Source organism: Oncorhynchus kisutch, linkage group LG23 (genome assembly GCF_002021735.2).
Source record: "Oncorhynchus kisutch isolate 150728-3 linkage group LG23, Okis_V2, whole genome shotgun sequence".
NCBI classification, from domain to species: Eukaryota; Metazoa; Chordata; class Actinopteri; order Salmoniformes; family Salmonidae; genus Oncorhynchus; species Oncorhynchus kisutch.
The window spans coordinates 39,677,207-39,701,292 of record NC_034196.2 but is presented as its reverse complement, the minus strand read 5'-3'; the positions used below and the strand labels follow the sequence as shown (position 1 = coordinate 39,701,292).

The following is a 24,086-nucleotide window of genomic DNA, read 5'->3' as shown; positions in this document are numbered from 1 at the left end:
AGAACGGTCCAGAAGTCTGATCTGCAGCCTCGTCCTTTTTTAAAAATAGTTTATTAAAATTGCTAGAGTAGAATGACTTCTTGTTTTAGGGCTGTGTGGGTGATACATTTAGTAGAACCAATGAATGTATGCTGCATTCACACAGGCAGCCCAATTCTGATCTTTTGCCCATTATTGGCAAAATATCTGATCTTAATGGTCTGAAAAACAAATAAGTGGCAGATCGGATTTCAGCTGCCTGTGTAAACGCAGCCGTAGACTCCCCAAAGCTGAATCAGTTATTGTTTCTTTGCAGGTAATGTATTATGTTCATAATGTGCTTATAGAAAACAAAAACTGCAACATGAAATGAATCTCTTTGTCATGTGTTTTGTCAGACTCCTATAGGGGTATCCAAACCACGATTCATTAGTTAGCCAGCTAACTTTGATAAACAACCAACTATTGATTTTCCGGTTCATAAAAGCGAAACCTAGATGTGTTTTTGGTTGTTGAGTCAATTACACCATGCCCATCTTTAAAAAAAAAAATCTGAATATTTAAGCAAGTTAGCTAGCCAACTCATTGATCGTGCTTTTTGTAGTAGTAGCAGCATACTCCTCAGGTCAGCATTGAAACCAACTAGACAGTTGCAATACAAAGTGCAGAATTTATTCAAGTGATTCGTCCCCAAACAGGCGACTGTTTGTTGTCGCTGTCAAATGTGCCTTTACAATACTGGCCGCCTGGTACTTGTCTATGAATACATTAGCAGAAATGATACTACAGGCCTGTTCATATTGTACATGGGGGATAGAGGAGGTCTAGATATAATAGAAAGTCAGTGGCTTGACAGTTGGCACTGGGGGGGGGGGGATAAGAGTCAACACGGATGTGAAACTTTCTGAACATTGCAGATAGAATTACTTGAGCGGACACGATTTCCTAGTATGAAGTTAACCGAAGTTCCTCCTTGAAAAAAAAAAAAAAAAAAAGGTTATTCTATTATTGTTCTAGTCTACATGAGACATCGTAATCAGTTCTAAACATTACACTTCTATCTGAACATCCTGTAAATCCTCCTGAGAAAAAAAAAAGCTATGTTGGTTATCTAACCATAGCGTGAGTCTCCCGTAGAAACACTTTGTTCCACAGAGATCCGTCTCATGCCTGAAGGTTGTGTCTTAATATTCTAAAGTGGCTTCCTTCCTTGTCTATTTCCCTCCTTGACTACTGTCCATAGACTTTAAAAGCTACTGACAGGTGAAACCACTTGGTCTCGATCATTCACCTGCTGAGAACTTTCTGACCAGTGGTCATGAAGGAAGGAGATTAGGAAAGGAGTCTGTTTTAGACTATTGGGACATGACCCTTGCAGGGTTTCAGGTAAAGAGGTCTGCATAGTCCACACCACTAGGCCTCTGGCCACATGGCTGGAGCAGCTGCTCCCCTCCTGACATGGTGATTGGCTCCCCCTAGAGACAGAAGAAAATGCAAAGCGTCATTATTCTGCTCCACTACAACAGTTCACGTGAATACAAAACAAGGTACATTACAGTCTCAATATTGAGGAAGAGAAGAGGTGATATTCAACATACCACCCACAGAAAACCTGTATTTCAATTTTAGTCATTTAGCACACGCCTATCCAGAGCAACTTATAAGTGCATTCAACTACAGTAGGCAAAACCACCAAATATCACAACCATTGCCAGTAAAACCCTCAAAGCTACCCTAAACAACCCCCAAACACAACAACATTTTGTTTTTTAAAGCACAAAATAAGGGCTCTAGATGTGCCACTACCTCATGGAACTCCACAAGCTCTGCCAACGAGGTGAATCTGATCTGGTGTCCCAGCAGCATGTAGCAGCCCTCTGTCGCGTCAACGAGGAAGTGTTTAAACTCCTCTTTGCATCGATAAGACAGGACGTATCCCAGAATCCTTTCGCTGACCCTCACCAGAAAGTGCCCGGGTTCCCTCTCGCTCAGTAAGTCCTCGGCTTCCTGCCGCGAAATGATGCCTTGGTGGTAAAAGTAAAGGTGGGTCAGTTATTAAGTATTGCCAAGTCAGAATGACATCCTGATGTGACATATTAAGGCTGGATAGCTGAAGACCATGTACATGTACATGTTTTACTCTCCAGAAAACTACCTGTAGCCCTGAGATACTTGTGGAGATCTGACAGGATTTAATAGGTTTAAGCAATATGACAATAGCTCCACTTGGCCTTCTGATAGGCCAAATTCTAATTCCTCCATATTGCAACCCAGTCAGAGCTACACAAGTGCATCTAGGGAGTAGGGAAAAGGAGGTGTTTCTGGACAGGGCCGTTGCTTCCGTTCAACATGAGAAACCTGTCTGGGGTGTATTCATTAGTCGCATACCGCAACGAAAACAAGAGTTTCTATTGGACACATTGAGGTAGGTCCCTCCCTGTTTCGTTGCATTTGGTTCCTAGTGAATACACCTCTGATCATGCCAGTCCTTTCAGATAAGTATTAAATATAGCAGAAGTCCCAAGGCAAGAGAGTTACTGATAAACCCGCTGTATAGCAGCAGAATTTGCATAGGTGCCCAGCACCTACTATGTCAGGGGTAGCTAGGCAACCCTGGTCATGGAGCACCCAGCATGTACTTCACGTTTTTGGCAGACCAAGTGTGTTGAATCTAGGCAATCACCAAACAATTAGCTCAGTTGGTCAGGTCTGGTGCCTAGTTGGAATACTGCAGTACCTGCGGCACTCCAGGTTACCTACCCCTGCACTGTGTGGTTCAGTAAATTGATCAAACTTGGGTGTTCTGTGGTATAATTAAGATATTACAAACAGTAGGGGGCATCAGACCTAATTCTAACCAACTGTGCTACGTGGCATGGAGACTGATGTGGTCTCTTCACACACATACAGTAAATGACTTCCGGTCTAATGTAAACAAATTAAGATTGATTTGCATTTGTGGCTATTTGCATATGTTGTTCATTCTAGATGGAATCCTCTTGTTCAGTTTAGAAACATTTCCGGTGCAACTTGGCCCCTTACCATGGAACCAAGACGCTATGCGACTCTGGTCCTTCTGGAAACCCGCTCGGTAAGGCAGCTGTTCCTCCTGGAACCATCTAATAATGTGCTCCCTGCTGGAGGTGGACAGTGTGCGTCGCACCCCTTGCTTCCTGTCAGGCAGCGACACAGAGAGAAAAAGTGGGTCAGGCAGTCAGCCAGCCAGTGAAAGGCATTCATGTGTTTAAGCTCGAAGGCTCAGTGTTTTTCTGCATGGCTTTGTCTGAAAGGGGAATCCCTAGACATCAGCTTTCAGTGAATGAGACAAACCATCACAAGCACGAGGATTGACATGTACTCACAGGATGACTACTGCAAAAAAACATTACCATATCAGGCTGGTAGAAAGATTTGGTTCACTAATACCAGTGTGAATATAGAGTGGATTTAACCAACTATTCAATAATATTATTGAATAGTTATATTATTGACCTTCAGACCTGCAAAGTCCTAAGTGGTAGTCACTAAGGGAAGGGACTAGGGTTTTGGGCTGTGCCATAGCAGATGACTGGATACCATTGGGTTTCAGTGGGGTCGAGCCTAGTCCAGGGTGTATTCAGTAATGTCAAACATCCTTAACGGTGCAGATATAAATGTAATTAATAGAGCTAACATAACTGCAGAATGATTCCCTACTCCACATAACCAACAATAGTATTTCTATCGGAATGTTCTAGAATGTTGGACCCTAGACCTCCTGAACAGCAGGGTTGGGGTCAACTCCGGAAGTAAACGGACATTCCAACAAATGCACACATTTCCCCGAGAAGTATTGAGGAACATTTTCATTTCAGTTTCCATCCTGAATTTAAAAGGAATTGACCCCAACTCTGCCGAACAGGCCTTGTATTACTGTGAAGGCACAGGTCAGCTCACGGGTTAAGGGTGTCGCTGGTCACAGTAAGGTTCCTGGGTTTGGGTTTGGGCGGGAGGGCAGGTCTGTCCCCGCCGAAGGCCTTGGTGACAGCAGCCACACGGCCTCGCTCCAGAGCCTTGACTGATTGCCGCCGGTGGTCATCACGGGTCTGCTTGGCAATGGACCGGCGCCGCAGGTCAGCCGCTTTGGACTTCCGCACTGTGGAAAAACACAGAAGAATACAAAACACATACATGTAAACTCTCTCACACACACACACAAAAACCTACCTTCATGGTTCTTCATATATATGACGTTTGTTTTTGTTAAAATTAAGCGAAATAAATGAAAAATTAGAAAGTTAGATCTGCATAAACCCATTTGAACATGGCGCCATAAGGTTCTATCTGCAATCCAATCACAAGCCTGAACGAATAAAGACGAACCAATCAGAACACATCTTTGCCATCTCCCTCCAAGTATGGTCTAGGCTTAGAGGGAGATGGCAAAGACCTTACTATGACCAGCGACACACCCTTAACCCATTAACCTGTTCAGCCAACAATAATGGCACGCAAGCAACAAAAAAAATTTAAACTCTGTCAGAAATTGTAAAGTAAATGATGTTGCCACATCGTTGTTCAGTGATGACAGTCATTTGTATGATAACTGCACACATGTGGCGACCGTGTCAGCGTGCACTGCGCCCTAACCCGGACGATGCTGGGCCAATTGTGCGCCGCCCCATGGGTCTCCTGGTCGCGGCCGGCTGTGACAGAGCCTGGACGTGAACCCAGAATCTCTAATGGCACAGATAGGACTCGATGCAGTGCCTTAGAGCACTGCGCCACTCGGGAGGCCTGCCCCAGAAGACTAAATAAAGTAGTGCTCTTCAGAATAATGTCTTACATTGATCAAATGAATGTATTAATAATCTAGTTAACAGCGGCAAACCTGTCTGTTTCGTTTAGGGACCGGGGAGAAAACGCAATAACTCCAAAACAGTGGAAAGATTGTCACTGTGCAAAATGTCATCAGTTTGACCGGTTTTTAAATGAAAAGCTGAGAAAACAACGTAACATGTTTCTGATAAGACTTGATAACAGCTTTGCACTCTCTTGGCATTCTCTCAACCAGCTTCATGAGGTAGACACCTGGAATGCATTTCAATTAACAAGTGTGCCTTCTTAAAAGTTAATTTGTGGAATTTCTTTCCTTCTTAATGCGTTTAAGCCAATCAGTTGTGTTGTGACAAGGTAGGGGTGGTAAACAGAAGATGGTCTTTTACCAAATAGGGCTAAGTACACATTATGGCAAGAACAGCTCAAATAAGCAAAGAACAGTCCATCATTACTTTAAGACATGAAGGTCAGTCAATATGGAACATTTCAAGAACTTTGAAAGTTTCTTCAAATGCATTCGCAAAAACCATCAAGCGCTATGATGAAACTGGCTCTCACGAGGACCGCCACAGGAAAGGAAGACCCAGAGGCACCTCTGCTGCAGAGGATAAGTTCATTAGAGTTAACTGCACCTCAGATTGCAGCCCAAATAAATGCTTCACAGAGTTCAAGTAACAGCTAACAACTGTTCAGAGGAGACTCCGTGAGTCAGGCCTTCATGGTTGAATTGCTGCAAAGAAACCACAACTAAAGGACACCAATAAGAAGAGGCTTTCTTGGGCCAAGAAACACGAGCAATTGGCATTAGACAGGTGGAAATCTGTCCTTTCGTCCTTTCCTTTGAGATTTTTGGTTCCAACCGCCGTGTCTTTGTGAGACGCAGAGCTTCTACTCAATATCTCAGAACAGATATAACCTTACTAGTCCCAAGGTCACGATTTGTCTGGTTACCCTACTGAATGTAAACAAACCGTTTCACAAGGCCAAGAAACAGTCATCTGTGTAATGATCAACTGGTGTGCCCTATATAGCTCTATCCAGAGGCCCAAGGGGGTTTTCCTGCCTTCCATACATTTGATTTCAACCCATTTATGATTGGTGTTAAAGTGTTAAGTGTGAAAACAGCAGAAAGGGTTTTCACATTCAGAGAGGCAACAGTGGAAGACTGGTGTACATTTCAGACTAAGCACAAGACAAACACATGTCTACACTTTGGCAGAAAATGAATTTTAAAAAACCATTCAAAGCAGCATGATTATTTATATTGTTAATCAGTGCAACTGAAGGTCAGCTCTAATCTTTGTCAAACAAGATGGTTAAATATTAACCTGTGTGTTGGAACTATATTCATTATACTTGGGAGTTTGCCATGGAGGAAATAATCATCATATTTAATATGATGTACTTTTGTCCAATTTAACATTAATACAATACTTAAATTCCTATTTATACAATCTAGATGTTCAGGTCGGTGGTAAACTATAGGACTGCACGGATCCCCCAGACATGTCTTCTCCTCCACGAAATCAAAACCTTTTCCAATGAGGTCAACATATTTTTGCAGCCATTCTGAGATCATGTTGAGTGTTCTAAAATTAGCGCCAACAAAGAATGGCAAGTAACACACATCACCCCAAGCCATGCTAAGGATCTGGCTGAGGACCGAGGTTTCCAAGGATATCAGGAATCACATTCACATTCTGGGCTTGTCCAATAGATGGGTTAGCTGACAACGTCATGAAAGCGATGCTTCAAATCAGGCAGAAGTCTGTAAGTTGTTATTCTGGATGGCCAGATATTACTACCAACAATGACAAGAAACTACCATGTGGGGAATCGTAGGTGACTTGTTTCAGCTAGTTTCTTCTTCTTGATACCATGGCTTGTTTTGAGGCGTTTTGACTGATTTCATGTCAATGTTAATATGGCTAGAATTCCCTAGCTAGCTAACCAACAACTGTAATGATGTAATTGAGAGACAACAAGTGCTCATTGTGCAAATGGATGTTTTCAATCAACATATTGGAGACTAAATATAGTTTACATGTTTTCAACAATCTAAGCCAACCCTGTCCGTTTTGCCCCATAGTTGCACCCGTGAAGGTTTTGTTGCTGCACAACCAACCAGTCTATAAGAAACACCGGTTTTAATGGCAATCTTCTGAGATGTGAAGCTCGACTGCAAAAATGACGACCTAGAATCCGTATGCTTCAGAGCTTCTCCAGTGTGTGTGTGTGTGTGTGTTTCTTTACATGAATCTTGCCAGTGTTGGTCATCTCTCTCCTCTCTGACCTCCCTCAAGTCCATGTAGATCTCCTGCTTTCTCTTCTGCTCCACTCTTCGCACCTCTTCCTCAGCCCTCCTCCTCTCCTCCGCCTCTCTTTTCTGAGAGAAAGAGGGGGAAGGAGAGAAAGAAATGTCACCATTGAACAGTAGTGGCTAAACAAATAGTAAGACTGTGGTATTGAACCAGGGTCATGTTCATTAGAGCACACCTGGCAAAAAGTCCAAACATTTTTTTCCTCCTCCAGAGTTTTACCTGCAGTAAATCAAGTCAATTTCAAACACTGTGTAAAGACAGTTATGCTATGAGCTCAAACAAATGTATTTAATCATCGTTTTGAACTGGCCTATATGGGGAAGTATAAAACAACTGACTGTTTAGGAAGGACATTGTTCTAAAAGTTGGTCAAATGAACGATAACTGGAAAGCGATTATATGGGTTGTTTAGTTAACGTGTTATTGTCTTGAGGATGTGGGCAAACAATACCATTGATGAAACACTGAGTTGTTCCTGTAAGTTGACAAAATGAGCTTTCAACACCTATTGTGAGGCTAATTGTTTTATATCAATGCATCATCAACTTCCTTGTTTACATAACTTAAACACTCATACTGTGACAATATTATAGAATGACATTATTTTAATCAATGGGCTAATACTTAACCATATAACCTGTCGAACTGTACTTATGATCAAAACCCTTGATGCATTGACTGTAACCCCCCCCCCAAAAAAAATAGCTACCTTGCAGTTACTGGCCCAATGCTCTAACCACTAGGCTACCTACCACCAGTGTAGTCAACTGGATTTCCTATGGGTTAAGGAAGGATCACACAATTCCATCCAGGTCATCAGGAAGGAACGGCAAATGAATTAATGAGTGAGCAAACGTTCCATAAAGGCCTTGCCTTTATACCTGTGCAAACAACACACTCTAGGTGGCAGGATGTACCCTTTCAGTTTGTTTGCCAACGTAGAAGTAATAGAGAAACTAAATTAACTACTTCAAAATGGAGATTGTATCTGTCCCATGGGCAGCGCCATTGAGGCAATGTCTATCCAAGTCTACAGCTGGAAGAAAAGTCAAACTCTCTAAATAAGCTGTGGCATGTGAATTAGATCAAAATGATGGGCTAGGGGGGCCTTAATGATGGGCTTGGGGGGGCCTTAATGATGGGCTTGGGGGGGCCTTAATGATGGGCTTGGGGGGGCCTTAATGATGGGCTTGGGGGGGCCTTAATAATGGGCTTGGGGGGGCCTTAATAATGGGCTTGGGGGGGCCTTAATAATGGGCTTGGGGGGGCCTTAATGATGGGCTTGGGGGGACCTTAATGATGGGCTTGGGGGACCTTAATCTCCACCTCCTGTTGGCTCTGCTCCTGAGCTGCAGCCCGTCGCTCCACCTCCTGTCGCTCCACCTCCTGTCGCTCCACCTCCTCCTTCCACAACTGCAGCTCTGAGTCCATCAACACACTGGAGAACCTCTTGACCAGCTCCGCCTCCTTCTTCGCCCTACCACACACACACACACAGATTGACTGAGTGAGAACACACACGAGCACCTGTAGATCTTTACCTGTCCACTGATTTGTAAAGCTTTCCCTAAAAATCTAAAATACCTTCCACCTCTCCAAATAGTCCCATGGCCCCTCCAATGACAGTCCACAATCCCCTACCTCGAGGCATGGATAGAAAAAAAGAGCTACAGATATGTCCTATCCATGCAGGCACATGGCAACTACTATGAGGAAAACAGGAAAACGCTCCCAGGTGATTTTATTATAACATTTCGACTCTAAACTCTCTAAACTCAGAACTCTAAGCATCCATCAGCTAGTTACCACTGCCTCCAGAACAACATTCATGCTGAGGACTCAACAATAGAAGGTCTGAGGACCTTCTTCTGAGGAGTGGAATGTTATGACACACATCCAGATCAGGATGGTAACAGCCAACATGCAGGCACTGAGGACCAAGTCGCAATTTAAACACTTGCCTGTAACTTTATTTTACCCCCCTTTCTCCCCAATTTCGTGGTATCCAATTAGTAGTAGTGACTGTCTTGTCTTATCGCTGCAACTCCCGTCCGGACTCGGGAGAGACGAAGGTCGAGAGCCATGCGTCCTCCGAAACACAACCCAGCCAAGCCACACTGCTTCTTGACACAACGCACATACAACCCGGAAGCCAACCGCACCAATGTGTCGGAGGAAACACTGTACACCTAGCGACCTGGCCAGCGTGCACTGCGCCCGGCCCGCCACAGGAGTCGCTAGTGCCCGATGTGACAAGGATATCCCTGCTGGCAAAACCCTCCCTAACCCGGACAACGCTGGGCCAATTGTGCGTCACCCCATGAGCCTCCCGGTCGCGGCCGGCTGCGGCAGAGCTTGGGCTCGAATCCAGAATCTCTGGTGGCACAGCTAGCACTGAAACCACTGTGCCACCCGGGAGGCTGCCTCTAACTTTTTACAGCGATTTTACAGATCTCCAGTTAGGATTTGGCCCAGAATTATCAACACATTCATTTAAAATGGAGAATGTGGATGTTAGAGAACACAATAAAACAGGATTCTGTGATAGACTGTCTGTAAAAAAAAGTTGTTACTTTAGGTTTAAATTTAGAAACCACTTAGTAAGAGAACTCAAGTATCCACAAGTACAGAACAGTGGGGTGTGAGACAGCATGTTCTCAAATGGAATTCTATTATATAACCCATATGGGCGGTTAAGTAAGGCTTTTGTCTGACCAGCCTTAGAGAAGAATTTGAAACGTCAGAATGATGTCAATTTAGTAGAATGTTCAACAACAATGTTCGCACATACAGATGATGGAATGTGAAATTGCGAAGTGGCATGAAGACAGAGGAATTCATACAGGACATCATTGTTTTAGCACTATCCATGGTTCAATGTGACAGCAAATCATCACAATCTACTTTTGTATTTTTTTTCTCTCAAAAATGGTCACCATCTTGGAGCTTTGTCGATGATACAAAAAAAAGAGTCACGGAGAGCAATGAACAATACGGCCAACTGAGCAATAGAAAGGCATTTGTACACGGTGGCCGCCATCTTTATGCACCTTCTTCATTGGAAGAAGGGCATTTTGTAATGGCTGGAATCGAACAAATGGGAAGGTTTTAAACACATAGCGTTGCATTCATTCCATTACGACGAGCACCTCTGACTTAAAGTGACACCAGCCACCTGCTCACAGGAATTTACTTTTACTTATCACTTATTTTTTTCTTAACTTATTAAAGCATTTGTTGTTTAAAGGCTTGTAAGTAAGCATGTCACTGTAAGGTCTACTACACCTGTTGTATTTGGCACTAACCAGAGGTGGAGACGGCACATTGTTTCCTGCCCACACAAGTTACAGGTTAATTTGGGGTAATACATACCTGTGGCTCAACCAAACTATTACAGCAGCCGGTTATCATTATCACCACCTTAACAGGGAAACATGACTAAGAAGTCATACTCCCCCACAGCGTTGAATGACTTGTTGTTGTGGGAACAACGCTATAGGCAACACTATCTTGGTTAAGTGCAGCTCACAACACAGGCAGTGCCTGACTCAATAAAAAGAGAGGTTTAGTTGAAGAAATGTTTAACTTGGGCTTCCTGGCTGGGAAGGGCGATGTCTAGATTAAACCAAACTATAGCCCTGTGGGTATTACCGACAGCCAGAGAATCTGTGCAGAGCCTCCCTTACATGTCATTTTGTGTTGGCTGGTGTGATAAGCCACAAATAGACCATAGACACACACTTTGCCTACATCAACCACTGCATCCCATTACAGGGTCTGTAAATTAAGTAAGTGTATATGCCACTGTTCAAGACAACAAGCTTAACCACCTGTCAGAACACGGTGTTATTGGTGGCTATGACAACCATGTCTGTCTCCATAGAAGGTGTTCTATTTAAAGTGTTAAGAGTCAAATATGTGGCTAATGACCTGACAGTCAGGTCTCTCTCTGCTTTGACTGACATATTTAACCTTTAACATTTTTGCCAATGACAAAGGGTGTTTGGCACAACAACAACAAAGGAGAGAGATAAAGCACAAACACGTTGCACTGCAAAAAAAAATGTACAGCATGTGATGATGTAATTTCCTCCCACCTGAGCTCCTCAGCCTCTCTCTGGGCCTGGCAGGCTGCCCTCTGGGCTATGATGTCATCACAGATCTGCTCGTAGGACTGGTCGGCAGGGTGGTCCCCCATCACCCACACCCATACGTCACTATCCATCCCTGCCAGCCACTGTACACTCTTCACAGAGGCTGATGCACAAAATGCGCACATACACACACACACAGACGTGCACCACACACACACACAGTTAGAGAAATACTGTGCTAATTCATCCTAGCATAATATTGCTCAATTTATTTTCCACAGTGCAACACAGTTGTAAAACACAGCTGCAGTTGGACTACTTTAACAGGAGTGAATCGTACTCTCCATCACTCCATCTGAACGCAACGTTTCAGTGGAGATCCCGATATGTCCTTTAGTCTCCAGTTTGGCATATAACTAGCTGGGTTTCTCAACACCACGGTATGTACATCTCTGTGGAGTTGGGTTGCAACGACTGTGGGCAGAGTGTTCCTCAGACTACATCAAGTCGCTGTCAGTGGATACGAGGAAACAGTCGGTAGTTTTATAAGAAAGTATGGATCTAAGCAAAGAAAGGGTTTCAGAATGTACATTTTCGAAAATATCGACCTGACAGCGGCTCGATGTAGTTGGAGTTCCAACCCGCCCCCACCACACACACACTATTGATGTGATGAACATCATGGAGTTGAGAATAACTCAGCTAGCATATAGAAAAACAGAAACATCCCAGGAGCCCAACAGTAAATGTGCTTTTCACAGAGAGAGGAATGGAACGTATCCAAAATGGCACCTAATTCCCCCATAGGGCTCTAGTCAAAAGTAGTGCACTATTTATTTGACCTTTATTTAACTATGCAAGTCAGTTAAGACCAAATTCTTATTTTCAATGCCGGCCTAGGAACAGTGGGTTAACTGCCTTGTTCAGGAGCAGAACAACAGATTTTTACCTTGTCAGCTCGGGAATTCGATCTTGCAACCTTTCGGTTACTAGTCCAACGCTCGAACCACTAGGCTTTCTGCCACTACAGAGTAGTAGTACACTATACAGAGTAGTAGTACACTATACAGAGTAGTAGTACACTAGAAAGTGAATAGGGTGCCATGAGGGACACACACAACCATTCATTGTCAGTGTTGACGGCTCACTGATACCTTTCTTGGGTTTCTTCAGAGTGGCATCCTCCTTCTCTAGTCGAGCCTCTCTATCCTTCCAGCGTCGGACCTGTTCCTCACGCATCTTAATGAACAACACCTGCTTCTGCTCCTCGCTCAGCTCAGCCAGGAGCTCAGGTGATATGAACATGTCCGTCAAAATCTGCTGGAGCATCGTAGAGCTGCAATGTCTCAGCAACAGTATCCAGAGAGAACTTTAGTATTAGCAGAGAACACCTGGTGTTGGTTGGATGTTGGGAGTTTCTCCGTTGAAATAGGGAGTTGTTAATCATCTAATGAAGGCTGGTCCATGCCTGTATTCACTCTCTGAATTCCCACTGAAAGAAACAGAAATGTCCATAAGAAATGGCTGCTTTGACCATAACTGTGCATCAGAGTACCTGCTGCCTTCTCCACACATTTTTTATTGGTATAGCCAGTACAGTGCCTGATATGTTTGTTCACATCACAGGTCAGATGTTGCAACTGGTGTACACACACACATACATACACACATACATAAGAGTATGTAGGAAGACAATAGTCCAGTCTCTGAACTCTAACCTTCTCTGTCGACTGTGATTCGTGCTTAATAAGCATGGAAGAAACAGTATACTATAACACAGCATAATGATCTCGTGGTGAGATAGCAGCCTATTTTGGCTCCGTGTCGCCAACTGTATGCAAACAATTAAAAGGTGGCTGCGGGACATAGGAATTTGCCGTGCGAAATAAATTTGAAATACAGTGATTGAAAACTCGTCAAATCCATTGAATTGCACGTCGACTGTGAAGACATGGCTGTCATTTTGATGTTCAAATAGTAATAGGATACAGTGGAGTTCACTACAACCTGCCCATTTAACTACCAGTATCTACTTAAGTACTTAAGTACAGAAACGTCACTACACAGACCTACAACAGCTAGAGTCGGGACGTTAATTAAAGGAAGATACAACAAAAGTAACTTAAGTCCATAATCAACTATGACTAAGCACATTCACAATGGATGATGATCATGCTGGCAGTAAATGATAACGCCGACTTAACATTTGCAGTGTTGATATATTTGTACTATCACTGGATGTTGAAATGGTAAACAAAAATACGTTACATACATTTCATTACGGAGTTCATCCAAATGTACTTACCGCTAGGGTGTATATCCTGAAAGTGGAAATCACAGCCGATACGTGGAACGTGGACGCCTTAAAAAATAACTTGTTTACAAAATCTCCCATGGGAATGTTCGGCATGAGTCACACTATGGGCCGATGGTCACGCCTGCAAATGTATAGATTTTTCCTGTAGCCTACTATTTAGCGGTATTTCGCAGGTTTAACGAAAATGACAAATGTTCCGTTGTCGGTAACGTTTTCCGTAGGTTACTTATTTCCTAAATGAAGGACAAAAGTGCCAACAAGTTTCGCAAGAAAAAAACACTCCTTTATGCAAATGTTAATATTTGTCCATCCCACCCACTGTTATTGCAGGTAGACTACTGCAGCGTTCAAAACAACTGGAAACTCGGAAATCTCTGACTTCAGTGCGTTCAAGACAACTGGTAAATCGGCAAAAAAAACTAGCTCCGACTGGGAAAAGTCGTTTTGAAATGTCATCCAACTCGGAATTCCAATTCGAAAACTCGGGCATCTTTCTGGAGCTTCTTTAAAAAAAAAAATGTAAATATTTTTTATATATATATATATATATTTTTTTTATTAACAACAAATCAATACATAAAGCACATGAGGGAACACAAGCATACATAGATTACAAACAATGGACAATCGAGCTAGGGGGTACAATATCACATTACAATTACACAAGGACCTTAAGGGACATGCATATACTTACAATTCTAACAGTTTTTTTGTTAGTAGAGCATTTAACCGTCTTAAAATACAGTTCAATTTCTTTTTGTAGGGTACGAAAATATGGTTTTCTGTTTGTAAATTTACATTTGTGTATATGAAATTTGGCCAAAAGAATAATGAAATTAATTACATAAAAATGATTCCGCTTATTTCTATTGTATGTAAAGAATCCAAACAGTACATCTCTCCACAATAGTGTAAAATCTTCATAAATGTGTTCAATTATAAACCTACTGATGTCTTGCCACAGTTCTTTCTGGAGCTTCTACTTTCCGACGTGAGGGTCACTGACGTCATGATTTGACCTAGTTTTCCACCCGAGTACCCAGTAGTCTTGGCTAAAACAGAACTAAAGTCTCGCGTAATTGGTCTGCAGCCACATCTATCTAGTCTGTCCAGGAGAGAGTACAGGAGACTAATTTACTTCAGGTAAAAGTAATGCTATTCTGTAAGGGTCTAAATTGTGTGCAAATTATCAGTAGGCTAGAGACTAGTATGATATAAACAATTGTCAGTGTTATGGCACATGTAATAATGCAATGTGCGTTATGTGCTGACCAGAACAATTATTTATGGAACTATATATTTTATCAACAACTTGTTGATAAAATAGGTGGGGAGCAGATGGACAGACAGACAAAAAGACAGACAGACAAAAAACAGAAAGACATTGGCAAGATAGGGCCATTTCAACCATAAAATACCTAAATAAATGTGAATATTTGAGTGCTTCATTTTGAGTATGATGCTTGCAGTAATATAGAAGACGGGTAACTGAAGCGAGTAGGCCTATTGTTTCCTGCGAGCAGCGGTAATGTTGTCGGCTACAGTAGATGCAATGTTATCTGAACGAGAAATAGTTACGTTGTCAGTGTCACATATTTTGGACCTCATATTCAAAATACCGAAGAGTACCATGTGATATTGTACCTGGAACAGCGGTTGCTGTGGAATAACTAGTTTGCACGTTAGTGGTTATTATTATAATGGAGCTCATTGCTGTCTAGACTATATTGAGTGTCATGTGTTGCAACGTGGTCTCAGAGCATTTCAAATGATTCTGTATGTCAATCCGAGACACTCTATTTCGTATGATATGTTACGAATTTGCAACACGCATGATATGTTACGAATTCCAATTTGTTGTGGCTAACAACAAAATGCTAACAATAGCTAGCTCTAGGGGTTAGGAGTAAGGTTAAATGGTAAGTTTAGGGTTGGGGCAGGGTTAGCTAAAAGGGTTAAGGTTAGGGTTATGTGAAGGGTTAGCTAACATGCTACGTGGTTGCAAAGTAGCAAAAAGAGTAGTAAGTAGTTGCATAGTTGCTAATTAGCTAAAGTTGTCTACAATGAGATTCGAACACGCAATTTTTGGGTTTGATAGACGTTTGCATAATAAGTAACCAATTTTATGTAACCATACCAAATGTAACATATCATACTAATTTGTGAGTTCCGGATTTACATGTACTATGTTACGTCGAGTCTACGTGCCCAGTGTTGAAGACAGACAGGCTAAACTATAGTTTATGACCTCCTGTCAATTTCCCATCTATCATCTATGCAGATGATTCTGCACTGTTGGTTTCCCACCCAGAGCGACGTGGTTGAGAAACCCTCAGGGCTGTACGTAAGATTTTTTTCATGTTATAATTTTACATTTGGTTTATTTACTAAATATTTATTTTTAACTCTATTTCTTGAACAGCATCGTTGGTTAAGGTCTTTTAAGTAAGAATTTTACGGTAAGGTCTACTACACCTGTTGTAGTCGGCGCATGTGACAAATAAAATTTGATTTGATTTGAAGAGAAAAACCTTGTCATGTTGTTTGTACACAAGATGGCGCTCTTGTTATATCTGTCTACACTTTCAGTTGAGGCCTAAAGAACTATAATCAAATGTTTTTGGTTATACTGAATAAAGTGGGATGACCCGAGGATTCAATTGTAATTCGATGTAGGATCTACTGTTATTATGTGTCAATGTTTTAATTGTATCTATCCTTTAACATTTCAATGCAAAAAAAAATCTGCAGGCTAAGCTATCGGTTATGGCCTACTGTCAATTTCCCGTCTACCGTGTCTACCCACCCGTAGGCTGCTATGGTGACCAGTGAGCTGAGATAAGGCGGGGTTTTACCGAGCAAAGAATTATAAATGACCTGGAGCCAGTGGGTTTGGCGATGAAGCGAGGGCCAGCCAACGAGAGCATACAGTTTGCAGTGGTGGGTAGTATATGGGGCTTTGGTGACAAAACGGATGGCACTGTGATAGACTACGTCCAATTTGCTGAGTTGAGTGTTGGAGGCTATTTTGTAAATGACATCGCCGAAGTCAAGGATTGGTAGGATAGTCAGTTTTAATGAGGGTATGTTCGGCAGCATGATTGAAGGAGGCTTTGTTGCGAAATAGGAAGCCGATTCTAGATTTAATTCTGGATTGGAGATGCTTAATGTGAGTCTAGAAGGAGAGTTTACAGTCTAACCAGACACCTAGGTATTTGTAGTTGCCACATATATTCTAAGTCAGAACCGCCCGAAGTAGTGATGCTGGCCAGGCGGGCAGGTGTGGGCAGAAGTATACAGAATGGTTTCGTCTGCGTAGAGGTGGATCAGAGAATCACCAGCATCAAGAGCGACATCGTTGATGTATACAGAGAAAAGAGTCGGCCTGAGAATTGAACCCTGTGGCACCCCCATAGAGATTGCCAGAGGTCCGGACAACAGGCCCTCCAATTTGACACACTGAACTCTGTCTGAGAAGTAGTTGGTGAACCAGGCGAGGCAGTCATTTGAGAAACCAAGGCTGATGAGTCTGCCAATAAGAATGTGGTGATTGACAGAGTCGAAAGCCTTGGCCAGGTCGATGAATACAGCTGCACAGTATTGTCTCTTATCAATGGCGGTTATGATATCATTTAGGACATTGAGCGTGGCTGAGGTGCACCCATGACTAGCTCAGAAACCAGATTGCATAGTGGAGAAGGTATGGGGAGATTCGAAATGGTCGGTGATCTGTCTGTTAACTTGGCTTTCGAAGACCTTAAAAAGGCAGGGTAGGATAGATATAGGTCTGTAGCAGTTTGGGTCTAGAGTGTCTCCTCCTTTGAAGAGGGGGATGACCTCGGCAGCTTTCCAATCTTTGGGGATCTCAGACGATACGAAAGAGTTTGAACAGGCTAGTAATAGGGGTTGCAACAATTTCAGCAGATACTTTTAGAAAGAGAGGTTCCAGATTGTCTAGCTGCGCTGATTTGTAGGGGTCCAGATTTTGCAGCTCTTTCAGAACATCAGCTATCTGGATTTGGGTGAAGGATAACTGGAGGAGGCTTGGGCATGTTGCAGTGGGGGGTACAGGGCTGTTGACCGGGGTAGGGGTAGCCAGGTGGAGAGCACGGCCAGCCGTAGAAAAATGCTTATTGAAATGCTCAATTATCGCGGATTTATCGCTGTTGACAGTGTTTTCTAGCCTCAGTGCAGTGGGCAGCTGGGAGGAGGTGCTCTTATTCTCCATAAACTTTACAGTGTCCCAGAACTTTTTGGAGTTTGTGGTACAGGATGCAAATTTCTGTTTGAAAAAGCTAGCCTTTGCTTTCCTAACTGATTGGTTCCTAACTTCCCTGACAAGTTGCATATCGCGGGGGCTATTCGATACTAATGCAGTACTCCACAGGATGTTTTCGTGCTGGTCAAGGGCAGTCAGGTCTGGAGTGAAGCAAGGGCTATATCTGTTCCTGGTTCTACATTTTTTTGAATGGAGCATGGTTATTTAAGATGGTGAGGAAGGAACTTTTAAAGAATAACCAGGCATCCTCTACTGATGGAATGAGGTCAATATCCTTCCAGGATACCCTGGCCAGGTCGATTAGAAAGGCCTGCTCGCTGAAATGTTTTAGGGAGCGTTTGACAGTGAAAGTCCTCAGTGCTGAACTTCTGAATGTCAGTAAATGGCTATATGACAATAAGCTGTCACTTTGCTTGGAAAAACAGAGTCCATCTTGTTTGGGTCTAAAGTGAAACGAAGGAAATCCCCTGACTTTAAGGTGGTAGTAGCTGACTTAGCAGAAGACTGCATAAGACTGTTAATTATCTTGGACGTGTGCTAGATACCCATCTGACAACAAGGGAGAGGATGGCACAAAAAGTTTTCTCCAAAGTGAACCATAAAATTAGGTTTCTGGATAAGTGCAATGGGGTCATTGGCAACGGCTCTTGTTCAGTGCCACTTTGACTATTCGTGCTCTTCCTGGTACAATAGTGCCCCCAAGATAATAAAAAATAAATTGCAGACATCTCAGAGCAAATTACTCAGGATTATTCTTAAAATTCCAGCACTTCCACATCTTGACCATTCCCACTTTGAAAGCCTTAGATGCCTCAAAGGGGAGGAGAGTCTCAGAATAAATTGTGTCCTGTGAATAAGATTGTTAAGAGGATTTTTTCCTTAATTTAACTATGCAAGTCAGTTAAGAACAAATTCTTATTTTCAATGACAGCCTAGGAACAGTGGGTTAACTGCCTTGTTCAGGGGCAGAACGACAGATTGTTACCTTGTCAGTTCTGGGATTCAATCTTGCAACCTTTCGGTTACTAGTCCAACGCTCTAACCACTAGGCTACCTGCCACCCCATGGTCTCCAGGTATGGTCCCCGGGTACCTATGTACTACTTTAACTTGGTACTGGATAACCTAAACTATTCCACTTGAAGGAGTGAACAAACGTAGTTTGTTTTAGATTTAAAAGTGGTATGGGGAAATAAACTTTTTATACTCAGCTGTCATTCTTTGAAATAGTCTTCCAAAGGATTTGAAACGTATAAAACCTCCATAGCAATTTTTTTTTTATTGCTAAATAATAGTATGTCCCAAAAGTTAGTCGTAAGACTGTAGGATGTGGCTGAGAAGGAAATGCCTGTTTATTTACAAGAGTTTATTTACAAGAGTGTGCAAAGCAGTCATCAAGGCAAAAGGTGGCTACTTTGAAGAATCTCAAATATAAAATATATATATATTTATATAATATATATATTTTAATATTTTAAAATATATACTTTTTTGTTACTACATGATTCCATATGTTATATTTAATAGTTTTGATGTCTTCACTGTTATTCTACAATGTAGAAAATAGTAAAAATAAAGAAAACCCTTGAATGAGTAAGTGTCCAAACTTTTGACTGGTACTGTATATATATATATTTTTCTCTCTTTTTTTCTTCTAAAAAATATATATTTTCCTTTATTATTTTCCCATAACCCTAACACCCATCCCCTAATTGAAGTGAACTTATCGGCAGCAGCACTTCTACTTCCAGTTTATACATACTATATATAAAAAGGCCATTCTTGAACATGGAGTACTGCCTTAATGTTTCTGGACCCCAGGAAGAGTAGCTGCTACCTTGGCAGCCACTAATAGTGATCTGTAATAAATACAAATACCAAGCAGTGTTTTTATGTACTGAAGAAGTTCATTTCAAAGTTGTTATTAGACTTAGGACAGACTGAGTGGTTCTAGACAAAATGACTCCCCAAGTCCCGACATGTTCTGAGCCATTGATATGAAAAGTGATGGATTTTGGACATTACGAAAGTAACTTAAAGGAAATGGACATCCTAATTAGCCTACACGGTATATTTACAACTAGGCCAAACCCTGAGCAAAGTTTAGTTTTACCACTGATTATAAGCCACGATTACAACCAACCCGTAAACTTTTTACTATCCCAGAACTTATTGTTAAACTACTGATTATAAAACATCTCTGAGTCAAACATTAGATGCTTTATGCAAAACCTTGTGTGATATGTGATAACAATTGTGTCTAAAATTGTAGTGTCAAGAAATATTTAGCTGCTTTCCTAATTAAATATCTTCTGAAGGGAGGAATCTGAAGGTCTGTTGTAACATACTGAAGAATTACATTTCAGAGTTGTTATTAGACTTTGGAAAGACTGACTGGCTTTAGTGTTCAGAAAAAAATGACTCCCCAAGCCGCTTCATGTTTTTGGTATAGTTGTTAAAGTTAGATTCACTTAAGGTTAGTGCTATGTGGGATCCTTGGGACATTCAAAGGCCAAAGTTGAATATGAAGCCACTGTCTGTCAACAGTATCTGTCAGCCGACTCCGCCCATTGAAATGTTTAATACGCCATTAACATAGGAAGATCAGGGGGACTAAGGGTGCTGAAGAACTGAGTTCAGTGAGTATGAGTAAATAGTTTTTTGAGGTTGAAATTGTTATTGTGTTGTTGCACATAGAGCATTAATGTATTATGTTTGTGTTGTCTAGGTAGCCTTCCTGATTGAGAGATCTCTCTGAGCAGCATAGTCTTAAAGAGACATTCGATGATATGGAGCTTGAGGGAGACCCTGAAGTCGTGAGTAGGAGGTGAGTCAGAGAGAGGGGCTGTCCATAATAGAGCAATAACAACACTTCTTCTGTTTGATTTTATTAGAGGATGTTTTAAGCTATTGATTTTAAGAGACTAGATTTTTGATGCTACAAAAGCAACGTAAAGAAACACAACGTCCTAACTATCCTACATGGTAAATGTACAATACTGTATGTGTCCTACACTGAACTATGCTGCTGGAATCTGGGGTTTTAAAGAATTTAAAACAGCTAACTCTACAAAAAAAAGAGCCATACAATGTTTTCTGGGAAGTGTATAAGTTTGCCTCAAGCCTTGCTATTCAAGGAGACATGGGATGAGACCTGTGAAAAAAGGAAGAAGGTTAAATGATTAGGTTATGGAACCGTCTTGTCAATATATCAGAGGACAGAATAACAAAAACCTTTTTAAACTGAGATAAAACACACAACTACCACTGGAGAAAGGAAGTCAATTACATATTCAAGAAAGCTGATCTACAACACATATTTAGAAACAAGTTAAGATGCAATATCAACCTGATCAAACACAAGTTAACCCTTAGCTACAAAGACAAATGTTCAACTGAAAAATGGCTAAAACCAAAACTCTAAACTTACAACCAGATCAAAAACAGCTACGATCCAGAACCTTATGTCACCTATCACCTAACCAGAAACCAAAAGTCCTTGTGTGCCCAGTTGAGAACCGGGATAGTGCCTCTGGCAATTGAAGTAGGTAGGTTCAATGCCTTAGATGAGGGAGAGTGACGATGTACTGTCTGTGGTTTAAGGGGGGTTGAGAATAAACTGCACCTCTTAGTTTATTGTACTTTATATGATGATTTAAGAGCTATACTGTTCGACCAAATGTTGCATAGAAAACATGAACTCTTCTGGAGTAAAGATGAAGAAAAACTTAAATGGCTATTTAGGAAATAAATATTCCTGGTTGCAAATTTTATTTCCAAAGCTTGGAAGATGCAACTAGATAAGTTGAATACTTGAAAGGTTGTTTTCTCAATAGTTTTTCACTGCCGTATGAACGTATGTTTATATATCTATACAGTTGAAGTGAGAAGTTTACATACACTTAGTTTGGGAGTCATTGAAACTCATTTTTCAACCACTCCACAAATTTCTTGTTAACAAACTATAGTTCTGGCAAGTCGGTTAGGACATTTACTTTGTGCACGACACAAGTCATTTTTCAAACCATTTTTTACAGACAGATTATTTAATTTATAATTCACTGTATTACAATTCCAGTGGGTCAGAAGTTTACATACACTAAATTGAATGTGCCTTTAAACAGCTTGGAAAATTCCAGAAAATGATGGCATGGCTTTAGAAGCTTCTGATAGGCTAATTGACATAATTTGAGTCAATGGGAGGTGTATCTGTGGATGCATTTCAAGGCCTACCTTCAAACCCAGTGCCTCTTTGCTTGACATCATGGGAAAATCAAAAGAAATCAGCCAATACCTCAGAAAGAAAATTGTAGACCTCCACAAGTCTGGTTCATCCTTGGGAGCAATTTCCAAATGCCTGAAGGTACCACGTTCATCTGTACAAACAATAGTATGCAAGTATAAACACCATGGGAACACGCAGCCACCATACCGCTCAGGAAGGAGATGCGTTCTGTCTCCTAGAGATGAACGTACTTTGGTGCGAAAAGTGCAAATCAATCCCAGAACAACAGCAAAGGACCTTGTGAAGATGCTGGAGGAAACAGGTACAAAAGTATCTATATCTACAGTAAAAAGAGTCCTATATCGACATAACCTGAAAGGCCACTCAGCAAGGAAAAACCACTGCTCCAAAACTGCCATAAAAAAGCCAGACTATGGTTTGCAACTGCACATGGGGACAAAAAAATGTCCTCTGGTCTGATGAAACAAAAATAGAACTATTTGGCCATAATGATCATTGTTATGTTTGGAGGAAAAAGGGGGATGCTTGCAAGCCGAAGAACACCATCCCAACTGTGAACCACGGGGGTGGCAGCATCATGTTGTGGGGATGGTTTGCTGCAGGAGGGACTGATGCACTTCACAAAATAGATGGCATAATGAGGTAGGAAAGTTATGTGGATATATTGATGCAACATCTCAAGACATTAGTCAGGAAGTTAAAGCTTGGTCGCAAATGGCTCTTCCAAATGGACAATGGCCCCAAGCATACTTCCAAAGTTGTGGCAAAATGACTGAAGGACAACAAAGTCAAGATATTGGAGTAGCCATCACAAAACCCTGACCTCAATCCTATAGAAAATTTGTGGGCAGAACAGAAAAGGCGTGTGTGAGAAAGGAGGCCTACAAACCTGACTCAGTTACACCAGCTCTCAGGAGGAATGGGCCAAAATTCACCCAACTTATTGTGGGAAGCTTGTGGAAGGCTACCTGAAACATTTGACCCAAGTTAAACCATTTAAAGGCAATATTACCAAATACTAATTGAGTGTATGTAAACTTCTGACCCACTGGGCATGTGATGAAAGAAATAAAAGCTTAAATAAATCATTCTCTTTACTATTATTCTGACATTTCACATTCTTAAAATAAAGTGGTGATCCTTAGTGACCTAAAACAGGGAATCTTTACTAGGATTAAATGTCAGGAATTGTGAAAAACTGAGTTTAAATGTATTTGTCTAAAGTGTATGTAAACTTCAGACTTCAACTGAATATATATATATATGTATGTGTGTGTGTGTAAGTGTGCACATATAGACATAATTATTTTATTTAGCTACAGCAAATACAGTGTCTTATAAGCCCATGTGGGAGGGGCATCCTCTGGCAGGTAGCCTAGTGTTTAGAGCCAGAAACCAAAATGTTGCTGGATCGAATCCCCGAGCTGACAAGGTAAAAATCTGACGTTCTGCCCCTGAACAAGGCAGTTAACCCACTGTTCCCCGGTAGGCCGTCATTGTAAATAAGAATGTGTTCTTAACTGACTTGCCTAGTTAAATAAAGGTATATTTTTTATTTTTTAAATGCTGAAGATGCAATAATAAAATGTATCAATTAATCAAATCTATCAATCATGTACAACTATCTGAGGCTAAACCCTGAGCAAAGTTCAGTTTTACCACTGATTATAGTCCAGAATTACAACCAACCCATAAACCTTTACTATCCCAAAAATTCATGTTACACTACGGATTATAAAACATCTCTGAATCAAACATTAGTTGCTTAAAACAAAACCTTGTGATATGTGATAACAATATTGTCTGAATTGTAGTGTCAAGGAGGAGAGAGTTGAGTCACCTGGTCTCAGCTGCCTGTCTATGAAGAGTAACAGTTCAATGTTTGAACCCATTCACTTCAGAGGAGAAACCATGCCCCCGGATCTAAGGTGAGAGGTTTGAAAAAGGCCAGACTGCAACACTACATAGTTTCAGCCCGGTCGCACCAACTAGATATAGGATAGTACACGTTTTTTGAGCACAAATGGTCTGTT

General features: G+C 41.5%; 1 protein-coding gene across 4 annotated transcripts; it reads right to left on the bottom strand.

The window, feature by feature from the left end:
* Positions 1 to 629: 629 nt before the first annotated feature.
* sh2d4a (SH2 domain containing 4A) lies at positions 630 to 24,084 on the bottom strand. 4 transcript variants are annotated; one of them, XM_031802963.1, is made up of 9 exons: positions 23,894 to 24,084; positions 12,367 to 12,704; positions 11,216 to 11,375; positions 8,433 to 8,595; positions 7,051 to 7,183; positions 3,916 to 4,114; positions 3,022 to 3,152; positions 1,786 to 2,003; positions 630 to 1,454 (listed from the first exon to the last, which is right to left on the bottom strand). In XM_031802963.1, the coding sequence occupies exons 2-9, from the start codon at positions 12,539 to 12,541 to the stop codon at positions 1,362 to 1,364; spliced, it is 1,272 nt and encodes a 423-aa protein (XP_031658823.1). In that variant the 5' UTR covers positions 12,542 to 12,704; positions 23,894 to 24,084; the 3' UTR covers positions 630 to 1,361. The 4 variants fall into 4 exon arrangements, with proteins under 4 accessions (XP_031658823.1, XP_031658824.1, XP_020313816.1 ...); XM_031802964.1 differs by having other exon boundaries at positions 8,445 to 8,595; positions 23,894 to 24,082; XM_020458227.2 differs by lacking the exon at positions 23,894 to 24,084 and adding an exon at positions 13,518 to 13,817.
* Between the last annotated feature and the right edge of the window lie 2 nt (positions 24,085 to 24,086).